The following is a 20,791-nucleotide window of genomic DNA, read 5'->3' as shown; positions in this document are numbered from 1 at the left end:
TGTGTTTGTGCACTATATGCATCCCTGGTACCAGAAGAATTTAGAAGAGGGCATCAGATCCTCAGGAACAGGAGTTACAGACTGCTGATGAACCATGATGTATGTGCTGGGAATCGAACCTGGGTCTTGTGAAAGAAGAGAAAGTGCTTTTCTCTATATTGGTTTGGCTGGTCTTGAACTCAGAGCTCCACCTACCTCTGCCTACCAGGTGCTGAGATTAAAGCCGTGTGCCACCATGCTAGGCACAGTAGGTGCTATTAACCACTGGCCCGTTTTTCCAGCCCTCTGCTCGGTATCCTTCGTAATTTTTTTTCATAAAGATATTTTGGTTTACTGGTCAGTAGGGGAACATGCCATTAATCCTCACACTCAGGAGGCAAAGGCAGGTAGATCTCTTGAGTTTGAGGCCAGCCTGGTCTACAGAGTGAGTTCTATTTCAGCTCACTGAAATATAATTGATCTTCCGGTACTGAGCTAGATGTGTGTGCCTCTACTCCCAGCTCACCGTGGAGGATTTAACTGTGGTAGTGGTACTAGGGCTTGATCCCAGTGTCTTTAGTATGCTAATCAAGTGTTCTGCCGCTAAGCTCTATCCCCACTCTTCTTTAACCTGTTTCTAAGCATTGGCATCACACTTTGTGTGTTGTGGATGCGTGTGCATGCATGCCAAGTCAGAGAACAGCATCCCAGGGATCAGACTTCAGGTTGTCAGGTTCCGCAAGCATTTTTACCTGCTGAGTCATCTTACCAGTTCTCTCTTTGCTTTGTCTTTTTTTTGGGGGGGGTGGGGTGGAGGGTGGTCTCATCATGTAGACCAGACTGTAACTGTAACTGGCCTGTAACTCTTAAGTTGCCTCTGCCTCTGGTCAGGTTAAAGGTCTGTGCTACCACACGTGGCCTCTTTAGCTTGTCTCTGTACAAGGATTAAACTGTAGCAAGTGAAAGGAGAAAGAGATATCTGGTCTTAAGGAAATCTAATCTTCTCAAACGGGACACCAGTGATGTGTATATAAAGAAAAAGATGATGTCCCGGGTCTCGGCACCAGTGTTAGGAAAAAGATGAAGAGTGGGGGGGTATGACCCATGGAGATAGGTGAGGCCTGGGGGAAAAGGGGATGCCTCTGGGGGACCCATATTGGGAGTCCCCCCCGAGGGACCAGCCACACAATGGTATAGTATAGAATAGAGTTTATTCAGGGCATGGGGGGAGTTAAGAGGGTAGTAGGGGCAGAGAGGAGTAGAGAAGCAGAGGCAGGCTGTGAGCACTTGTGGGTGTGGGGAGAGGAGAGCGAGAGAGGAGGAGGCAAGCAGACCCTTTTATAGTGTCAGGTAACTGAGGCAAGGAGTGGGTTTACAGAATCCTGGCAGCATGGTCTTTGTTGAGTTTCCCCAGCTAACCTTACATTTTCCATTATCATGCCTCAGCCTCCTAAATTGCTGGGTTTTTAGGTGTGCGCCATGAGGGAGGCCTGACTTAAGTATCAATCTTTAGTGTGTTTTAGATTACCTATGATATTAACTAGAGAACAACCGGAAACATGGCACATTTTTACTACTTGAATGGTGGTATGTGCCATTTGACTTTAATGTGTCTGTGAAATTATGTGGTAGACAAACTGAATTTGCTTTGCTTCCACTGTTGAGTTTATAGCAGGAAAGATTTTCTTTTCCACCCTTCCCCTACCCCCTCTTCCTAACAGATTGCAAGAATATAAACAAACGTTACAGATGTTACAGATGTTAGCTAGCTACCACTCAGGGATGCTCCAGAACAGCAGTCTTCTGTTTATGGACTGGCTACTAATAATGGCATTTCCCAGATACTCGTTTTTGGTGAACAGAGGGAGTCAAGGCCCCTGAGGATGCTATCAGCTGTGTGTGTAGGCTACACACTCTCTCTGGAGAGGCCTTTTTTCTTTCTTTTTTCTTTTTTTAAAGGTGAATGTATGTCTCCCCTCCCAACAGCTCCAAAGAGACAGAAAGTTATGCTAGTTTTTTTTTTTTTGGGGGGGGTAGGGTTTGTGGGGAAGTTGGGTGTTTATATGCCTGGGCACTACATGTGTGCCTGGTACCTTCAGAGAGCAGAGGAGAGTATTAGGTCCTCTGAAACTAGAGTTAGAGATGGTTGTGGTTGCTGGGAATCAAACTCAAATCCTGTGGAAGAGCAACCAGTGCTCTTAACCTCTGAGCCAACCTTCCAGCTCCATAATTTCTGCATTTGATACCATGTTTTACAAAGTCTAAGATAGGCATGTTCCATTACCATTCCAGACAGGAACTTGTCAAGGAAAAGCAATTTATTTACAGTGTAACTAGAGCTGGCTGGTTGGGATTGTAACAGTGGGAGTGTTGGCCTGGCAATCCTGATACCTTAGATTTAAATTCCAGTGCAAAAGAATTTTAAAAAGAGTTTAAAGTCAGCCTGGTCTACACAGCAAGTGCTAGAACATCCAGGGATACACAGAGAAACCCTGTATCAAGGAAAAGACAAAAAGAAAAATGTGTTGGGGAGGGTGGCTTGGAACTCAGTCAGTCAAGAAGACCTGAATTTAATCTCCCAAGGAGAAAAGCTTTTGCTGCTCCATGGAGTCTGCCTTTCACTCCAGAGGGTGTACTTCCCATTTTGCTCCCTATCAATCTGCTGAAAATAGTCCTTGATTACTTGTTTTATTAAAAATAAAAAAGCTGGTGCCGGAGAGCTGGCTCAGCGGATAAGAGCACTGACTGCTCTTCCAGAGGTCCTGAGTTCAAATCCCAGAAACCACATGGCGGCTCACAACCATCTGGAATGAGATCCGATGTTTCTTCTGGTGTGTCTGAAGATAGCGACAGTGTACTCATATACATTAAATAAATAATATTAAAAAAATTAGCCAGCCATAATCCAAGTGTGAGGGAAGGGGAGACAGATTCCTGGAGCTCACTGGCCAGTTAGTCTGGTCTACTTGACAAGCTTCAGGTCAGTGAAAGGCTTGTCTCAAACAGGGGGGAAGGGGGTGAAAACTGAGGCTATGCAGAGATTGGCAGAATTTCTGCACAGTAAACAAGGCTTTGAGCTCCAGTCCATAATCCAAGTGTGATAGTGCATAACTATAATTCTATCACTAAGGAAGAGGCAACAGAAGAGTTAGAATTTCAAGCCCCAACAACTATATAGTTTGAGGCTAGCCTAGGCTATATGAGACCCTGTCTCAAAAGAAAAAAGAAAAAGAAAAAAAGAAAAGAACGGGAACACCTGAGGTCCTCTGGCCACCAATCCACCAATCACAATGCATGCACATCCACATGCACACATACAAAAGAACACTGGTTTAGGTTCAGGTTTTAACCCCATCAATAATTGTGAGATCTTAAAAGTTACACCCTGTTGAGCATGATGGCATATGCCTTTAATCCCAGCACTCAGGAGGCAGAGGCAGACATTTCTTGAGTTTGAAGTCAGCCTTGTCTACAAAGCAAGTTTTAGGATGGCCAGGGCAGTTACACATAGAGACCCTGTCTTGGAAAACACAAGTTACATCTCAGGGTGGGGGGAATAGATAGGGAGGGTTAGGACAAGGCTCAGTGGGTAAAGTAGAGTTCAGTTCCCACATGAAAGCTAAGTGTTCTGCAACCCCAGCAGTTGGTGAGCGGGTAAGGAAGGCAGGAGGGGCCTAACAGTCTAGCCAGTCAGGGAGTTTCAGGTTCAATGAATGACCCCATCTCAAAGATAAGGGAATGTGAAGACACCCAATGGAGACCTCTGGCCTCCTGGTGGACACACTGGGGCATGTGCCCACACATGTGCATACACCATACACACAAAATAATAAAATTCACATCTCAGACCTTCAATCTATTGGAAATACAATTTGGCTAAAAAGCATTGTAACGCATCCTAATTGTTAGGTCCTTTCAGTGTGTCTGGTTTGAAAGTAGAAACAGCTTCATTAGAGGTCTTCGGGTTTGTTGTTGTTGCTGTTGTAGTTTGTTTGAACATTTACTTACTTGTTATGTATACAGTGTTCTGCCTTCAGGCCAGAAGAGGGTGCCAGATCCCACTACAGATGGTTGTGAGCCAACATGTGATTTCTGGGACTTGAACTCAGGACCTCTGGAAAAGCAGTTAAGTGTTCTCTCCAGCCCAGAGGTGTCTGGTTTCTGGCTGAGGAATCTGTGCTGGAGAATGTCCTCTACCTGCTTTCACTACCTATCAGACTTTACATTCTAAAGCTCATGCATAATTTCAGCCTTTTCCTGAAACTAATAATTAGTAATAGTCGACTAATAAAATACCTCTTAGGGTCACTGAATGAATTTTTGAGGAAGTGGGCCTTTGAAACAGTTTTGCTATGTAGTAGGGTAGCCTCAAACATTAAATGCTTCCTGCCTCAGCAACCCGAGATTACAGGTATGTACCACCACATCTGGCTTTGTCCATAGTCACACAAGAATTAGCTAGAACCTCTATGTTCAAGTGATTATGTAAGTCCTGCAACACACGCATTACACACTGGAACTCATCTAAGAAGATACCATTGATGATCAGAGAATTTTAAGCCTGCTGAGATATTATTAGCCCAGAGCAGGAGGCCTGGTGGCTGATTAAACAGCTGCTCCTGGTGAGAAGGAGGGAACAGCCAGTGCCTGCAGGAGGCTCTGTGGGCCTCTTAGCAGGTAAGCTGTCAGAGCACAAGCACTTAGAGGGCAAGAGCACACAATTGATCCTAAAGACTGAAGAACAGACAGCAGGGCTGAGTGTAAATGGTGCACACCCTTAATCCCAGCACTTAGGAGGCAGAGGCAGCTTCCTCAAGTCCAGCCTGGTCCACATAGTAAGAACCTGTTTGAAAACACTAAGAACATTCCAGTGTTGCAGGAAATGGCAATTTACTCAGAGGCAAAGGATTAGGAGGGAATTAAAAAACAACAACTATAGCTTAGCAGTTATCACCTTATTACAGAAAAAGACAAGATGTGTATATGAGCATGCGTGTGTGCTAGTTTATCCCCCTTCCCTCTCCACTCTCCCTCCTTTTTCCCTTTCCCTCTCCCCTCTTCTCTCACCTCCCTCACTTGGATTTTTGGGACGGGACCTCACTAAGTAGCTCAGACTGGCCTCAAAAACCTTTTCCTGTCTCATTCTCTAAGGTGCCAGGCTTGGTGGCACAGGCCTGTAATCCCAGAATGTGGGGAAGTGGAGACAGGAAAGGCAGCAGTTCAAGGTCACTGTCTGCTAGACAGCTGGTCTGGGGTATGTGAAACTTTGTAGACCTTCATTAGCAGAAGAGGTGGCATGGTGGTCAGAAAGCATGAACCAGTCTTGAAGAGGTTCTGGGTTCCATTCCCAGCACCTGACCCAGAGGATCCAATGTCTCTCACTTTCACTTTCTCAAAGCATCTGCACATAGGTAAGTAAAGATAATACAAATTGATCTTTTAAAAATATTTACTTATTTTATGTATGTGAGTACACTGTCTTCAGACACACCAGAAGAGGGCATCTGATTCCATTTACAGTTGGTTGGGAGTCACCAGGCAGTAGCTGGGAATTGAACTCAGGACCTCTGGAAGAGCAGTCAGTGCTCTTAACCGCTGAGCCATCTCTCCAGCTTCCATAAAAGTTAAATCTTAAAACAACACCTTCAATTGGATCTAGGCCCTTCTCATGTCTTAGTTGTGTGTTTCCTCATACATGCCAAAGAGCAGTCTAGCTTGAATATCTTCAATGAAAACATGGGACTCGCTAGTTTGGAGGCATTCATTCTGGTTTTAGGCACATAGACTCCTTGGGTCTACCCTCTCAAACCTTCCTCAAAGCAAACCATGATAACTCATAAAATGTTCTGACCTCATCTTCTGGCCTTGCAAAATCTTGTAAACGTTGTGATCATGTGACCCCATGTGGTCTGCTTGCTCACATATTTCTGACTAACAAAGGCTCGGTGGTTCAGATGGAAGATGAGCACAGAGCACTGTGTGATGCTGGTGGCTTTGAGGTTACACATGAAGCCAAGACAGCACTTCCTGTCTAAGATCTCTTTTTAAACAGCCTTTGGGTCTTAGAAAGGATGTCTTTACACAAAACAAATGTCTTCTTGAGAGAGTATTTTGGTGTTTTCTTTCTTATACTGCTGTCTCCAGCCACTTCTCTAGAAACATAGATATATAAGTACTAAGTCTCTATGAGATCATAAAGCTGTACACAGCTTAGTACAGTGTGTGTGCATGTGTGTCCCTGTACACATGTGTCAAGGTATGTGTTTGTACATGTGTTTGTGCATTTATGTATGTGTACATGCACACATATATGTGGTATGTTTGTGTGTGTACACATGTGTACAGGTATATACATATGTGTATAGTTGTGTATATGTGGGTGTATATACATGTGTATAGTTGAGTGTGCCCACATGTACTCATGTGTGCAGTTGTGTGTACATTTGTGTCTTGTATGTGCATGCATGCATATGTGGTGTATATGTGTGTATACATGTGTGTATACATGTGTTCAGTGTATGTAAGTGCATACATGTATGTGGATGTGTATATGTGTGTGATTGTGTGCATGTACACATGTGTACAGGTATATGTGTGTTTGTGCATTTGGGTGTGCATGTATGTATACAGGTATATGTGTACACATATATATGCATGTACACATGTGCAGATGTGTGTGCACATGTGCAGGAATAGATGTGTATAGGTGTATGTGTGCACATGTGTGTACATGTACATGTGTGCAGGTATGTGTGTGGATATTGCAGGTAAGTATGTATATGTGTGTGCATGTGTGTGTACAAATGTGTGCAAGTATACATGGAGCCAATGTGGTGGATGTCAAGTGTCTTCTTCCATTGTTCTCCGTCTTATTTTTTTAACTGATTTATTTATTTTTATTTTATGAGCATTGGTTGGTGTTTTACTTACATGCATGTCCCTGTGAGTGTATTAAATCCCCTGGAACTGGACTTATAGACAGTTGTGAGCTGCCATGTGGTTGCTGGGAATTGAACCCTTGTCCTCTGGAAGAGCTGCCAATGCTTTTAACTACTGAGCCATCTCTCCAGCCCCATCTCATTGACCCAGGGTCTCACTGAACCTGCAGTTGCTTATCAGGTAGACTAGCTGCCCATCAAGCTCTAGGACCCACCTCCCATTCCCCACCCTCAGGATGTGTGAGGTTAGAGGCAGATGACATCTTCTTTTTGGCTGGGTGCTGGCGACCCAAACTTGCTTGTTTGTCTCAGAACCCACTGAGCCACCTCCCTAGCTTTTAGCATATTGATATCAGCAGTAAGAACTTAGCAGAAATCAAAGAGGGTGAGGTCAGCCTTGTCTATATAGTGAGTTGCAGGCCAGCTGATGTTCTGAGATGCCATCTCAAAAAATAATAAGTCCTTCCCTGAAATACCCTGTGTAAAAAGCAGGAATGTGGGGGGGGGGGCTGGAGAGATGGCCCAGTGATTAAAAGCACTGACTGCTCTTTCAGAGGTCCAAGGTTCAATTCCCAGCAACCACATGGTGGCTCACAACCATCTGTAATGAGATCTGATGCCCTCTTCTAGTGTGTCTGAAGACAGCTACAGTGTACTCATATACATAAAATTAAAAAAAAAAAAAAAAAAAAAAAAAGCAAGGGATGGGAATGGGACTTGGGGCCCAAAGAACCTGAACAAGAGTTGCTCGGCCATTCCTCTGAGGACTGCAAGGCCTATGTTAAGGTAGAGGGTGGAGCTCCGTGGTGAAGTTCCGTCTGATCTGTGCAAGGCTCTGGGTTTAACCACCAGCTCCACAAAAAGAATAAAAAATTTACTATAAAGTCTTTATACTCCCTTCACTAGCAAGCTTGCTTAAAAAAAAAAAAAAAGAAAGAAAGAAAGAAAGAAAGAAAAAAAGAAAGGAAAACCAAGCCAGGCTTTCTCACAAACGTGCTCTCTTGAAGAAATGGGTCGTGTGGTAGCTGAGCTAGAAAAATTGCCTAGATTTTTGCCATTAGAGACACTTTAAGTCTTAGGGTTGAACTACTACCAGGCTGTTTCCCATCTTACCATTATTTCTGAGGGATCCAATAACATACAGGGAACAGCAGGACCCTAATTAACTGAAATCCCTACAGCCCCAGATGTGGGGGTAGGAGTGGGTGACCATATGCCAGCCATCCGCCAACCAAGCCTTCCACCGTGGCTGTGGTTCACCAGCGACAGAGGAGCTTCCTCTTTAGAGTTCAGTTCCTTTTCATTTCTCTTGCTCAGAAATGATGAAAGGGTGCCACAAGAGGGTGTGGGGGAGGGGCCAGAAGTGGAGAAGAGGGGAAAAAAAACTTCTTTCACAATAGGATATGGGCCTTAGATGATTGAATGTTGTCTGGATTACATCTTGGAGTTACTTCCTCATTTCTTAATCTAAAAGAAGAAGATTAGAAGGCTCGGTGGGAGAGCACAGGCCTTTCATTCCAGTATCTGGTGGATCTCCATACTTGAGAGCAGCCTGGTCTACACAGTGAGTTCTGGACCAAGCAGAAAACAAAAGAAAAGTCCAAACAAACAAACAAGCAAACAAACCGAAGACTATGTAGGACAAGGCTATCCAAACCTGGAACTGAAGCCCAAGTATTCCTTGTGTGCTATTCTTGTCCTTGGGCTATGAGAGCCTCTTTCAAACCGCCTCGCTGCTTTTTTTTTTTTTTTTAAGATTTATTAATTTATTATATGTAAGTACACTGTAGCTGTCCTCAGACGGACCGGAAGAGGGCATCAGATCTCATTACAGATGGTTGTGAGCCACCATGTGGTTGCTGGGAATTGAACTCAGGACCTCTGGAAAAGTAGTCAGTACTCTTAACCACTGAGTCACTGTAAGTACACTGTAGCTGTCTTCAGACACACCAGAAGAGAGCATCTGATATCATTACAGATGGTTGTGAGCCTGCCTTGCTGCTTTAAGTCCCACTGATAAACTAAAAAAAAAAAAAGATGGATGGCCAGCCCAGAGTAATAGAGTGTTTACCTAGCACGGCCTAAGCACCATGAATAAGTAAAAATCAAAATTTCAGGGTAGATTTTGAATCTTAACAACACAGGATCCAGATGTCCAGCTCTCAAAATGATTTGTAAAGGCTTAGTCCACTCTGAGCCATGTAAACTACCCTGTGAGCTCACTGTTCTGTCTTCGCCATTGTTCCTCCTAAAACCAAATGGCCACTCAGTGGCTGAGTAAACAGGTTCAGAAAACAGCTTCAGCTCTTTGAATAATTGAGCAGACCAAGCTGTAATGTGAGACACCCAGACATACTTGTGCTGCCTTCATGGAGCTCTTGGGGGTTTTTCTCTCCTCTGCTCCCAGATCTCTTGCCTGGCTGTGGAAAGGGAGAAGCTGGTACCAGAAGAAAACTGATGAGAGACTCTATTATGAGGGTTGTTACTCTTGTCACTGACTGTAAGGAAGCCCACATTTCAGGAGGAACACCTCTGGCTGCTGCTCTCTGGAGGAATCTCCTGGAATCAGAACTGAAGGGGTGGGTGTATCTGGCCTAACCTGGCTACCACAACCATGATCTAACAGAATTTACACCCTGGGCAATAGCACCTCCTACTCCTCAGATACTTGTAGGAGATGGATTGAACCAGCCAAGAGCCTGGAACTTTCACCCACCGTGAGAGGCAGGGACAGACACAGTCTAGTTAGCGCTTTCTGGCCTCCACCTACCATCTCCTGCTTCTGCTGGCTTCTCAGACTGGGGAGAGCTAGGCATCTGTGACAGCCTGCTTCCCCAGCGCTGATATGCGAGTCAGAGCAGAACCACAGCCCGCAGAGCACATGAGGGAAATGGGACACAGACACAAACATCCTGTCCTTTCTGTATCAAATGGCTCCAGCTTGAGACTCAGAGTCACCAAGATGATTATTTATGTGGGACAGAACCACCCATCAACTCTCATAAGTTCATCCTGCCTGGACTCCCAGCTAGGAGAGGCAGGATTTCTCTCCAGTCTGTGCACTTCACCAGGACTGTTGTTACTCTGCCTGTGACTGAAGACAGCAGACAGTGACCAGGGGCTGAGCCGGATGAGCAATGCTTTCTTCTTAAGGTACTGAGATCAGGGTGGAAGTTCTTTCTCCAGTTTAAGAGAGGCCCAGAGGCCCCCCCCCCCGTGATACCTTGTGGGGGTCTTTCTCACAGGTCCAGAGGCTTTCTGGCAAGCCTCACCTGGTGTAAGAACGCTTCCAGTTGAAGATCTCCTCCAGATTGGAAGAAGGGGAAACCTCTCGCTTCTGCAGACCTCCCCAGCGACGCCGGCCCCCTAAAAATGAAGTCCGGCGCCTGCTCAGCCCTTTCATTTTCTCTTCCATTCGGAAGAATTCGGTCAGGGCCCTGAAGGACTCCAAGATGACCTCGTGGCTCCATGCTGGCAGGGGCTCAGGGCGCAGGAAACCACAGTGGCCTCCATGGCTGCTGAGCAGCAGGAAGAAGTATGGGTTGGTGTGGAAGAGTTCGGCAGGCAGAGTGCGGTCGGGTGGTCCACACACCGGGTCGTCAGCACTGCAGATGCACAGCACGGGCACCGCAGCCTCATCCACATCCCGAAGTGGGTCGTTGAGATCCCAGTAGGTATCCCAGCTGATGGGGAAACTCTTGGTGTGGCAGAACAGGGTCTCCTCAAACTCTCGAAGGGAGCCACTCCTGAAGAGCTTGCCAGTGTCTACTGTGTCCTCTAGGGCGGAGGTATACCTGACCACAGGTGAAAAAGACAACGGGATAGAGAAACCAGAAGGTTAGGTGACAGGCAAAGTCATAGCGGAGGCGGCACCCAGGCCAGAGTCCTAGCCACAGAGAGGTTGAGCTTTTGAAATATAGATAACAGAGGTCTGGTGCTGGCACATGTCTTTGATCCCAGCTCTCAAGAGGCAGAGAACCGGTGGATCTCTGTGAGTTCCAATGACAGTCAATGAGTCTCAGTCTCTCAGTCAGAGCCCCACCTCACCCCACCCGCACACACAAGCAAACAACACAGCCCCTTTTAAAGATGTAGTTCATGTGTGTGAGTGTTTTGTTTGCATGTATATGTGTGCCATGCACCCATGCAAATCAGGAGCTCCCCTGGAGCTGGAGTTACAGATGGTTGTGAGCCATCATGTGGATGCTGGGAGTTGAACCAGAGTCCTCTGCAAAAAGCAATGGTGCTCTTAACCACTGGGCCATCTTTCTAGTCTCCCAAGCCACCTTCATATTGTGGCCATCATTTACAATCAGAAGATTTGATATAATGCATATGTTTGGCTTCTCTGTAGGGATGATCACATCTTCTCTGCCACTCTTACTATTTGTCCCAGGGATAACATTTGACTTTGCAGCTGTTGACTAGGGCTAGCTCTCCCTGTAACCTCAAAATTTGACCCTTTGCAAGGAACTCACGGCCTGCCTCCTCTGAGGCTTATCCTGATAGAACTCACTGTTTCGGACAATCCAAACTAGGAGGCGGCATGTCTCCCTTTCCCATGAGCAATCGCCATTTTATTCCATTCATTGCCTTTGTGGTTTTCGGCTGATGTGCATGCCTGGTGGTGTGACCTTGGTTGGGGACAGTGACACCTGGAGCATGTACTCCTAGCAAGTGCTTGGTGGCAGAGAAAACAACTAGGACTATAACCAATCTATTGGATGGGCCTGCAAAGTACTGCACTGGGAAAAAGACCTCTTAGCTCCCTGGAGAGAGCTAGAAGGGTCACAAGGAGCCGGGGGGGGGGGGGCAGCTCAGTTCTTTAGGTAGATTAATCAACCCTGTTAGTTGACTTTAGATCAGTGCTTGAGTTTCCACCCCAAACTTCTACGGGAAGTGTGGTTTCTAAAGGCCCTGGCTCCTTCTCCATTTCCCTTACCCAACTTTCTGGCTTGAGCCCATGGTGAGCACTGAAGGTGGTCATTTTGGAGTGGAAATGGTGGCAGTTAAGTTAAACTAGAGTACCCTGTCCCTGTCCCAAACCTCTGGGTTGCCATGGCAGCACCTCTCATTCAGCCTCAGAGTTTGACCTTTTCAAAATAGAAGGAGGCAAAATGGCAAAGAAAAAAAGGAAGAGTTCTAATTGTCAGGTCAGAGTCCTGTGTTTTCATGCAACGTGCACAGACACCTGCCGAGGTGCTGTTATAATTCCACTCGACTGAAGGAGGAGTGAGCCTTACAGGGGCTGGCTGATTCCCTGTAAATTCAGGATTTGACCCGAGCCAGGCCTGACCCCATGTCCTGGGTTTTCCTATTTGTTGCCAGAATGCCTCTGACCTCATTTTTGCCATCTCTTAGGAAAGACCGGAAATGTCATTCAAGTGGTTTCTGTGGAACAGTCTTGCCTGGTGTTAAAATTGTTCTCTCTGGAGATCTAAGACTTTACTGGTTTTTGGTTTTTGTTTGTTTGTTTGTTTTTTAGTAGATATGTGTGGTGCCTGATGCCTGTAATCTCAGCATTTAGGAGGCTAAGGCTAAGGATCTGGAGTTCAAGGGCACACACCCTCAGCTGTAGTCTGAATTTTATGGGACCTGGACTCAGAAAGAACACACACACACACACACACACACATACACACACACGTGAATAAGTGTTGCTGGCTCACCTAGAAATATGTAAACCATCTGTCAGTTTAAAGAGTTTTAATAAATCAAATGCTGCCACATTTCTCATTCCTGCTACCTCCTGGCTCAGAGTCTGGAAGTAAACATTCTGGACAGATAATCAGCTGCAATTACTTCCAGAGCCCTGTTTGCCGACCTATCTGGCTATGGACTAAGTGGTAAATGTCAGGTGCAGGCCTCTACTGACCACTGGTTGCTAGGACACCTAAGACTGAGATGAACTGAATGGGCCCTGATGGAGGCCCTGGGGCTATCTATGGCTTTGAAACTCACTTTCCTAGCTCTATGTCAATTATAGGGTTTGAACAGCTTTGGAAACCTTGTGAGAATTTTGCCCTAACCTACCCACAATGGTCTGTTTTCATACCAGGCAGAGCTCTAGACTTCTATTCCCGTTACCCACCTGCTGAGAGCGATTTTCTGGTACAGCAAGAACCCACGCTCATAGGGCCAAGGCAAGCCAGCCTCGAACCACTCGCGACAGCGTAGTACTGGCGAGATGCAGGCGGCACCGGTTACATAGCTGGAGGAGCCGCACTCTCCCAAGTAGGAGAGCAGCAACGCGGACCCTGAACCCTCGCTCACGGCGAACAGTGGGGCCGCCGGGTGTCGAAAGCGAATGTAAGTCACCGCCTCCTTGAGGTCGGACGGGTCCCCGAAAGGCTGCAGTCGAGGGCTGACTAGCGGGCAACCGTGGTGGCCGCGGCGATGGAAGATGACCGGGTAGTAGCCATGCTCCAGGGCGAGCAGGCAGAGCCCCAGTACATTGCGGGTGAGGCGTCCCCATGCATTGGGGATTACCAACAGCACTGGAGGAAGGCTCCCAGGGTTGGTGACCCGGCGGCCCCTGGCACAAGGTCCTATGACCCAATCCAGAGCCACCAACCCATCATCTGCCAGCTGCAGGTACTCACGGGCTAGCTCAGGCCCGGGCCCGACGGGCAGGATGAAGTGGCAGAAGGTCTGCAGGTGGGGCCCCGACAGCCAGGAGCGCGGGCTGGGTTCCAGCGCCGCCGAGCGTCGCAGAGCGCGCAGCAGGCACTGGGCCAGAGCCGACGGCTTGCAAAGGAGGCTGCAGCCCCCGGGGAGCGATTCGCGCTGGTCGCTGAATTGATCCGCGGGGCCTCCGCTTACCACCTCCTGCTCCTCGTGGTCCGAGACCGAGGTTTGCGCTCGGACAGCGCGCTTCCAGGGGCGCAGGAGGAGCAGGGAGAGCGCTGCCAGCAGCAGCGCGAGGACAGCCGCCCACGGAGGCATGGCCTGGCCGGACAGTTCCCGGCGGGAGGCACTGGGCGATGGGGAGCGGAGCTATTCCCTCTCTGGGCTCCCCGCTCTGCCCGGGGCTCCGCCCGGCCGCTCGCGGTTGTCAAGAGTCCTCCCAAGCGGGAGGGCGCGCGCGCTCCGGATTGGTCGCGGCCAGGAGGAGACAGCCAGTTCGGGTCGAGCTCCCCCCGCCCTCCCACTCCCGCCCCCAGCCCTTTGTACAGAGATTGCAACAAGCAGGAGCAGAGGGTGAAAAAGAGCGGGGCTACAAAGGGGGAGAGGGGAGGTGAGGGCCAACCAGAGAGCGCGGAATAAGGAGGAGTGCTAGGAAAGGATTGGGGGTGGGGTGGGGGTGAGGCTGGAGGCCTGGGTGAATATGAGGCGCTTGCTTCTACCCCTGCTCTCTATGAAGTCTGGCTGCCAGGGGAGACCCTGGGTCACTGCACCCTCAGGATCCGCTATTGATGGGGGGGGGGGGGAAGCAAGAAGGGAGCAAAGCGCTGTTCCCTCTCTGGCTTCACTTTTCCCACTTGCGGCTGTATTTGCAGCTAGTGACTTATATCGCTTTCCTTCGCCTGGCTCCGCAGCCCAGTCAGGACCCATAACTGTTCTATAACGCAGCAGGGTTGGCACTCTGCACCTGGCCAGAGGGCTGGCTGAAGCATCTGACGCTGACCACGAGTTCGAGGGAGGTGGCTGTCGTTTCTCTGTGGCGAGCACTAGCCGGTAGACACTTGTGACCTCCTCAGCCCACCCCCCAAGGACGCTCTCCAAGAACTTGGCATCTCTACTCCTCATTAGAAAGGGTTGTGGGAGAGGAAAGAGCCTCGGGGTTTGGCAGAATAAGATGAGGGAGAGAGGGTTAAGGGGTGCTTAGCCCCGCGGTGGGGCTTTGGCAGAGAGGTTCACTGTGATTCTTTCGGTCAGATCAACATCTGGTCACTCCTGCAGGAGTAGACAGGGGAGATGCCTGAAGTAGCTTTTTAAAAAAATGTATTTCCAACCTAAAAAGATTTATTTAGGGGTGTGTGTGAGTGTGTGTGTGTGTGTGTGTCTAGGTCAGAGGACAACCTGTGGGAATCAGGCCTCTCCTTCAACCACTTAGGTTCACAGACTAAACTCTGGTCCTCAGAATGGCGGCCAGCACTGAGCCACCACTGAAGGCCGGTTTCAAACTTTTGTGTTGAGCGTCAGTCCTTAGCCGGGTTCTCGTTTCCATTGTGGCGTTCCGTTGCAGGGGAGCACTGAGCACTGTAGCTCCTCGGACCAGTGTCCGCTGGCTCACCTGTTAGGAGAAACTGAAAGAATGAGAGCAGGAATCAGGAGAGCTCCGGCTTCTCCGGGCTTCTGGGCCTGAGGTAAGAGGTGCCTAAGACCCCTCCCCCCAAGACAGCTCAGGACTTATTATTATCGAAAGCAGGAATGGGGCAGCGTGAAGGCGAAGCGCTAAAGCCAAAACCCTCTCTCTGGGACAGCTAGGATTTCATAATTCAGTGTTTGCCAGAAGAGCACACATGTCGCCTGGGTCACCCGGTCCTTAAGGATCTCACTTCCCGCCCTTTGCAGGGTTCCCGGACTCCACTCAGGCGATACAGTTGGGCTCGGATGGTCGCGCAAACGCATCTCGGCCGGGGGAGGTGGTCCGGGCGGCTTGGAAACCAGATCTTTGGCGACTAACTTTTCCGGCTTTGGGCTCAGGACGCGTGCGCGGGCCTGGCAGTGGGCGGGACGAGGTAGGCGGGGGCGGGACGAGGTAGGCGGGGGCGGGGCGGGGGCGGGCCTGGCGGTAGGCGGGGCGGGGCATGAGGCCGGGCGAAGAGGGGGCAGGACTCTGCGCGAGCCGCGGTCTACGTGGGCGCGCGAACGGCGCGGGGTCGCGGGCGCGCGCGAGTGGCGCTGCGGCTTGCTAGTTGGCGGGACTGCTGGCCCAGCTGAAATGGTTCCTCCTCCTTCTCCTCCACCTCCGTCCCGGTTGCTTCTGGTAGCCCTGGTGGGGCTCCTGAGTCCTTGCGAGGTAAGGCGACTGGCTCCTGGTAAGGTCTTGGCCAGGGGATTTCAAAGCGTTTTGCTTCAACTTTGTCCTGGAAAGAGTGGCGCGCGCGAGGGGATTCGGAGGCCCCTCCATTCGTCTGCGCCTCTACTTCTGGAACCGAAAGGGAGGGGCCCTCGCAGAGGCCAACGCCCAGCTCCTCTCTTTGGACCCACAGGTGTTGGCTGAGCCTGCGGAGGAGGCTGGAACCCGTTGCCCCGAAGGCCTGTGGCCTCTGCCTCCACAGGTAGGAACCCTGTAGGGCCGAGGATGAGAAGGGTATGAACCATGAACGGCCCCGCTGCGCCTTCGGTGGTCGCCCGATTGGGACATCTGTTGGTTTCTCCTGCCCTCAGTCTCCAGCGTCTACATCTGAGCCCAGGGCTTGGGGCTGGTTGTCCTCTCTTCTCCACACCCAACACGAAGTCCCCAGCTGCTCTCTTCTTTCCCCATGTGTAGGTGTTACCAAGAGTGACTTACACACAGGTGAGACAAGGACAGGTAAGTAGAACAAGGGACTCATCTTGGGATCCTTTCCTGGAGGCAGAATGTTCCTCTCTCTCTCTCTCTTGGCTCTCAGCTCCATTCCTACCACTTTTGTGCGTCCACTTGCCGGTCCCAGGACAGGCGGTCGTGCGGGGTCAGATGATCTGTTGAGTAGCTAGATGTGGCAAGTAACTCCTGATGGAACTCTGAAGGTAGCAAAAGCAACCCACACCCCAATGCTGGTGTGATTGGGATTCTCTTGTCTTCCAAGGCTCTGATTTTTTGCAAGAGATTTCTGTCCGTTCATCTTTGAGAAGTGAATGGTGTTTGGATCGAAAAACGCTTTATCATGAGCAGTGTGCGCTTTAATGTGTTGTAAACTGAGTTCAGTTTTTATAAATGCTCTTAAAATTGTTTAGATTTATTTTATGGGTATGAATTTTGCCTGTGGGTTTTTTGTTGTTGTTGTTTGTTTTTATTTAGTTTTGTTGTTTGGTTCTTTGAGACAGCATTTCTTTGTGTAGCACTGGCTGTCTTAGAACTCACCCTGTAGACCAGGCTGGCCGTGAACTCACAGACATCCACTTGCCTTTGCTTCCTGAGTACTGGGATTGAAGCCTGTGCCACTGCCTAGGGCCTGTGTGTTTGTATGTTCAGAAGAGGTGGTCAGATTCTTTGAATTGTCAATTCGAGTACTGGGAATTGAATCCAGATCCTCTGGAAGAGCAGCAAAAGCTCTTAACCACTGAGCTGTATCTCCAGGCCCCTCCACCCCTAACCCCCTTTTTGATGCAGGGTCTCATGTAGCTCAAACTGGCTTCATACTTGTTATATAGCCAAGAATGATCTTAAAGCTCTGATCCCTCTGCCTATTAAAGGGCTAGGATTATAGCAGGCATGCTGTCAGACTTGGCTGCCTCTTTGTTGCACATAATCCCCTTCTTAAGTTATTTCATTGTTCAGAATCCATAGGACTTTATGATTTATGTTTAGAATCTACCTGTTGTGGCTGAATTCCCGTCTGACTTGTCAAGATGTAAATTATCTTCATCTGATTTCTTAATTAGTTTCTCTCCATCACGATGGGCTCTCACCACACACGTGAATTCAGGCTCATTTCCTCCGAGATGCCTACTTTCTTTTCTCTGGTTTACTTTCTGTTTCTGACCAATCTGGACCTGAAACCCACAGCCTCACACCCTGTAGCTATCTGTCTTCAACAGTGTTCAAAGCTCATTGCAGAAGTCACAGCACCCCTTTTCCTCATAACTGGATTGCCTTTATCCCATCCTCTTACAGTTAGCTAAGCTAGCTGGACATGGTGGCACAGGGTTTTGTGCTCTGAGCTCCTCGGGGGCGTTGAGACAGGAGGAATGAACGTGAGCTCAAGGCTGGCCTGAACAATGCTGTGAGACTGACTCTATTTTAAAACTTGAGAAAAAAAAGTGAGAAGACAGTTGAGGTATAACTTGCTGGTAGAGTATTTGTCTGGGTTCAGATCCCTAGAACCTCCACCTCCACCCCCCACCTCCCTAACACACACAGCAGTTTGAGTTGTATCTGTTTTTTACTTGCCTGAATTTCTCTCCCTCTACTCCACGGTCTTTAGAGGTAGGCTCTCATAGCCTAAGCTGAGGTATTCATTGTGTACCTGGATCTAGCCTTGAACTTTCAATCTTATATTATGTTCCACGTGGCTGGGATTCCAGGTGTCCACTATCACACCTAGCTTTCCCTGCGTTCCTTATCCATCCCCTAAGGCCCAGGAGTTCTCTTTTGGTATCTTTTATAGCAGTTTGTACAAGCGAACTCAGAGAGCTATGACTGACGAGATTGTGTTTGGATACTCCTGGGAGAATGCATGGATTAGATCAAGAAATCAAAGACTTGGTCTTCATACGAGGGGTAGAGTCTAGAGTTGGGACCTGTAGAGCCATTAATGCACTGTCAGAAATACAGCTGGAGCCTGGTCATTGAGTGGTAAGAGGGCCCTGATGTTCCTTCCCAACACCGTGTGTGGGCAAGGGAGCATGTTTGGCGTCAGATGGGGTTAGCTATGTGGTCTTGCCCAGAGGTATATCTCTCTCTCTGTGTGTGTGTGTGTGCATGTGCACATGCATTTGATAGAGAAGAGAGGTGAATTAGAAAGGAGTATACTTAAATCCTCAAGACCCTTTGCCTTTATCCTAGACGTGGACAGGCACTTTCTGATAATCCCTTTATCCTGGAGCCTAGGATAGGGGAAATTGTGATTCTCTGGGAGGGTGCTGGGCCTGGCTTGATATCTCTGCCTTTCCTCCAGGCTGAGGGCATCACCTTCTTCTTCCACCCCTGTGCCCACCTCTGGCTGAAGCTCCAGCTTGCTGTCTTGGCCCACGTGTATGTGGCTGAGCCCACACTCATTCCTGACTTCAGTCTCACTTGGGACAGGGTAAGTGGTTAGTGAAAGATGAAGAAAGAAAAAAGCTGGGCTCGGTGGCTACCATCTTTTTTTTTTTTTTTTTTTTTTTTTTTTTTTTTTTTTTAGTGGAGAGGTTTAATAGAATGGGGTTGGGGCGAGAAAAAAAATTTTTTTAAAAGATTTATTTATTTATTACATATGAGTACACTGTAGCTGTCATCAGACACACCAGAAGAGGGCATCAGATCTCATCACAGATCGTTGTGAGCCACCATATGGTTGCTGGGAATTAAACTCGGGACCTCTGGAAGAGCAGTTGGTGCTCTTAACCGCTGAGCCATCTCTCCAGCGTGGTGGCTACCATCTTTAATCTCAGTATTCTAGAGGCAGAAGCCAGCAGAGCTCTGTGAGTTTGAGGCTAGCCTGGTCTACATATTGAATAGCCAGGGCTATGTAGTGAGAACCTGTCTCATCCCCTTTCCCCACCCCAAAACAGGATGTTGTGCTATAGAAGGGCGAGGCACTAAGGGCAGAGAAAGGAAAACTCAGGGTCTTCTTCATCCTAGCTCAGCTCGTTCTCCGTTCCCTTCTTTCACAGCCCTTAGTGCTGACAGCATGGGGGACTGCACTGGAGATGGCATGGATAGAACCAGCCTGGGTTGCCCACTGGCTGAAGAGGCGGCGGCGGCGGCGCAAGCTGAGAAAGAGTGTGTGGTTTCTCTCTGACAATCTTTTTGGGCCCACTCCCACGATGCCAGGCCCCAGAAGAGGGAAGTTATGTGGGAGACGGTGTTTACAGGTGAGGAGCGCTGGGACCAGGTTTGTGGAGAATGATGGAGTTAACAGAGAGTAGGGACTGATTTCTCTTCTCCTTAGGCCCCGACTCTAGCCTTTGCTCTGCGGAGCTGGCGACCTCCTGGTATAGAGGTGACATCTAGAGGACCTAAGAGGTCCTCGCTCAGTGTTGTCAAGAGAAGGGGTCTCCGCGCTGCCCTTGGTCTACAATCCACTCCCTCAGGCCTGAGGGTTTCCTTGGCCTCTTCACAGAGCCTCAAGGCCCAGCAGCCGACTTTGGGAACCTCATCTGTGGCCCCAGACTCCTTGATGACTGGGGGACCCGGAGGCAATGGTAGGTTCAGGACAGAGGCTCAGATGCCCAATAGGCAAGGCAACCCTGGAGGTTGTGCTTGTCCGGATCAGATTTCCCCAGCTCCTCGAGCTGCAGTGCCTCCTCGGGTAGCCAGAGGGCCCACTCCACGTACTGAAGAGGCAGCTTGGGCTGCCATGGCCCTAACCTTCCTGCTAGTCCTACTCACCTTGGCCACGCTTTGCACGCGACTGCACCGGAACTTCCGCAGGAGCGAGAGTATCTACTGGGGGCCCACGGCAGACAGCCAGGACACCGTAGCTGGTGAGAACCCCGCCCCCTCAACCCCCACCAGGTAAACCCAGTCCCTGGAATTCATCGCCCTTGACCTCTCACCCTCCCACAGCCATCCTGAAACGGAGACTGCCCTTGCCCTCGCGCCGGACCAAGCGGTCTCGAAGACGGCCCCTGCTCCCACCCACACCGGATAGTGGCCCTGACTCGGAGAGCTCAGACTGACCGGCTCCACCCCTTTGCGACTGCTGCCACGTGGGCCGTCCGCGGGCGCCCCCTGGTGGCAGGCGGAGAGGCCCTGGAGGCTTCACTTGGTTTCTTGGGAGTCTAGCCTCCCAGATACAAATTCTTGTTTCTAATTAAATTATTTTAGTAGAATTCCGAGTTTGGCGAGTGTATCTTGCCCTCAGTTTTACACTCCTTTCAGGTCACTAGCCCTTGGGGAGTTAGAGCGGAGCTGGCCCCAGGCAGCCAGTGTCCCAGGACTGTTAGAATCACATCAGGCCGGGTTTCAAATGAAGTGGCTTGACAGTGCTCACTTTTTTGCGTGTCTCCCCTGCCTAACACACACTCCTGACTCTTCACCCCCAATCTCTGTAGCCCCAAGACAACCCTAAACTTGATGT

At 49.2% G+C, this 20,791-nt stretch overlaps 2 protein-coding genes across 3 annotated transcripts; one reads left to right on the top strand and one right to left on the bottom strand.

Moving 5' to 3' along the window:
* Positions 1 to 8,702: 8,702 nt before the first annotated feature.
* Positions 8,703 to 13,930, bottom strand: ABHD15 (abhydrolase domain containing 15). The gene is made up of 2 exons (XM_080922317.1): positions 13,009 to 13,930; positions 8,703 to 10,711 (listed from the first exon to the last, which is right to left on the bottom strand). The coding sequence occupies exons 1-2, from the start codon at positions 13,860 to 13,862 to the stop codon at positions 10,186 to 10,188; spliced, it is 1,380 nt and encodes a 459-aa protein (XP_080778443.1). The 5' UTR covers positions 13,863 to 13,930; the 3' UTR covers positions 8,703 to 10,185.
* A 1,795-nt stretch (positions 13,931 to 15,725) lies between these two features.
* On the top strand, positions 15,726 to 20,709 carry TP53I13 (tumor protein p53 inducible protein 13). 2 transcript variants are annotated; one of them, XM_080923837.1, is made up of 7 exons: positions 15,726 to 15,882; positions 16,076 to 16,144; positions 16,357 to 16,398; positions 18,686 to 18,814; positions 19,383 to 19,583; positions 19,661 to 20,195; positions 20,278 to 20,709. In XM_080923837.1, exons 1-7 carry the CDS (start codon positions 15,805 to 15,807, stop codon positions 20,388 to 20,390), a joined length of 1,167 nt encoding a protein of 388 aa, XP_080779963.1. In that variant the 5' UTR covers positions 15,726 to 15,804; the 3' UTR covers positions 20,391 to 20,709. The 2 variants fall into 2 exon arrangements, with proteins under 2 accessions (XP_080779963.1, XP_080779964.1); XM_080923838.1 differs by lacking the exon at positions 16,357 to 16,398.
* Positions 20,710 to 20,791: the final 82 nt, after the last annotated feature.

This window comes from Micromys minutus (genome assembly GCF_963924665.1).
Source record: "Micromys minutus genome assembly, chromosome: 10".
Lineage (NCBI taxonomy): Eukaryota > Metazoa > Chordata > Mammalia > Rodentia > Muridae > Micromys > Micromys minutus.
The sequence above is the reverse complement of the archived record's forward strand: the minus strand, read 5'-3'. Positions and strand labels throughout refer to the sequence as shown.

Excerpts from the sequence above, each read along its gene's own strand:
- TP53I13 (XM_080923837.1), top strand. The coding sequence starts at position 15,805 with ATGGTTCCTCCTCCTTCTCCTCCACCTCCGTCCCGGTTGCTTCTGGTA. Across the intron at positions 16,145-16,356 it reads TGTGGCCTCTGCCTCCACAG|GTGTTACCAAGAGTGACTTA; the intron begins GTAGGAACCCTG and ends CCCCATGTGTAG. Across the intron at positions 19,584-19,660 it reads GTGGGAGACGGTGTTTACAG|GCCCCGACTCTAGCCTTTGC; the intron begins GTGAGGAGCGCT and ends TCTTCTCCTTAG.
- ABHD15 (XM_080922317.1), bottom strand. The coding sequence starts at position 13,862 with ATGCCTCCGTGGGCGGCTGTCCTCGCGCTGCTGCTGGCAGCGCTCTCC. Across the intron at positions 10,712-13,008 it reads CAGAAAATCGCTCTCAGCAG|GTATACCTCCGCCCTAGAGG; the intron begins GTGGGTAACGGG and ends ACCTGTGGTCAG.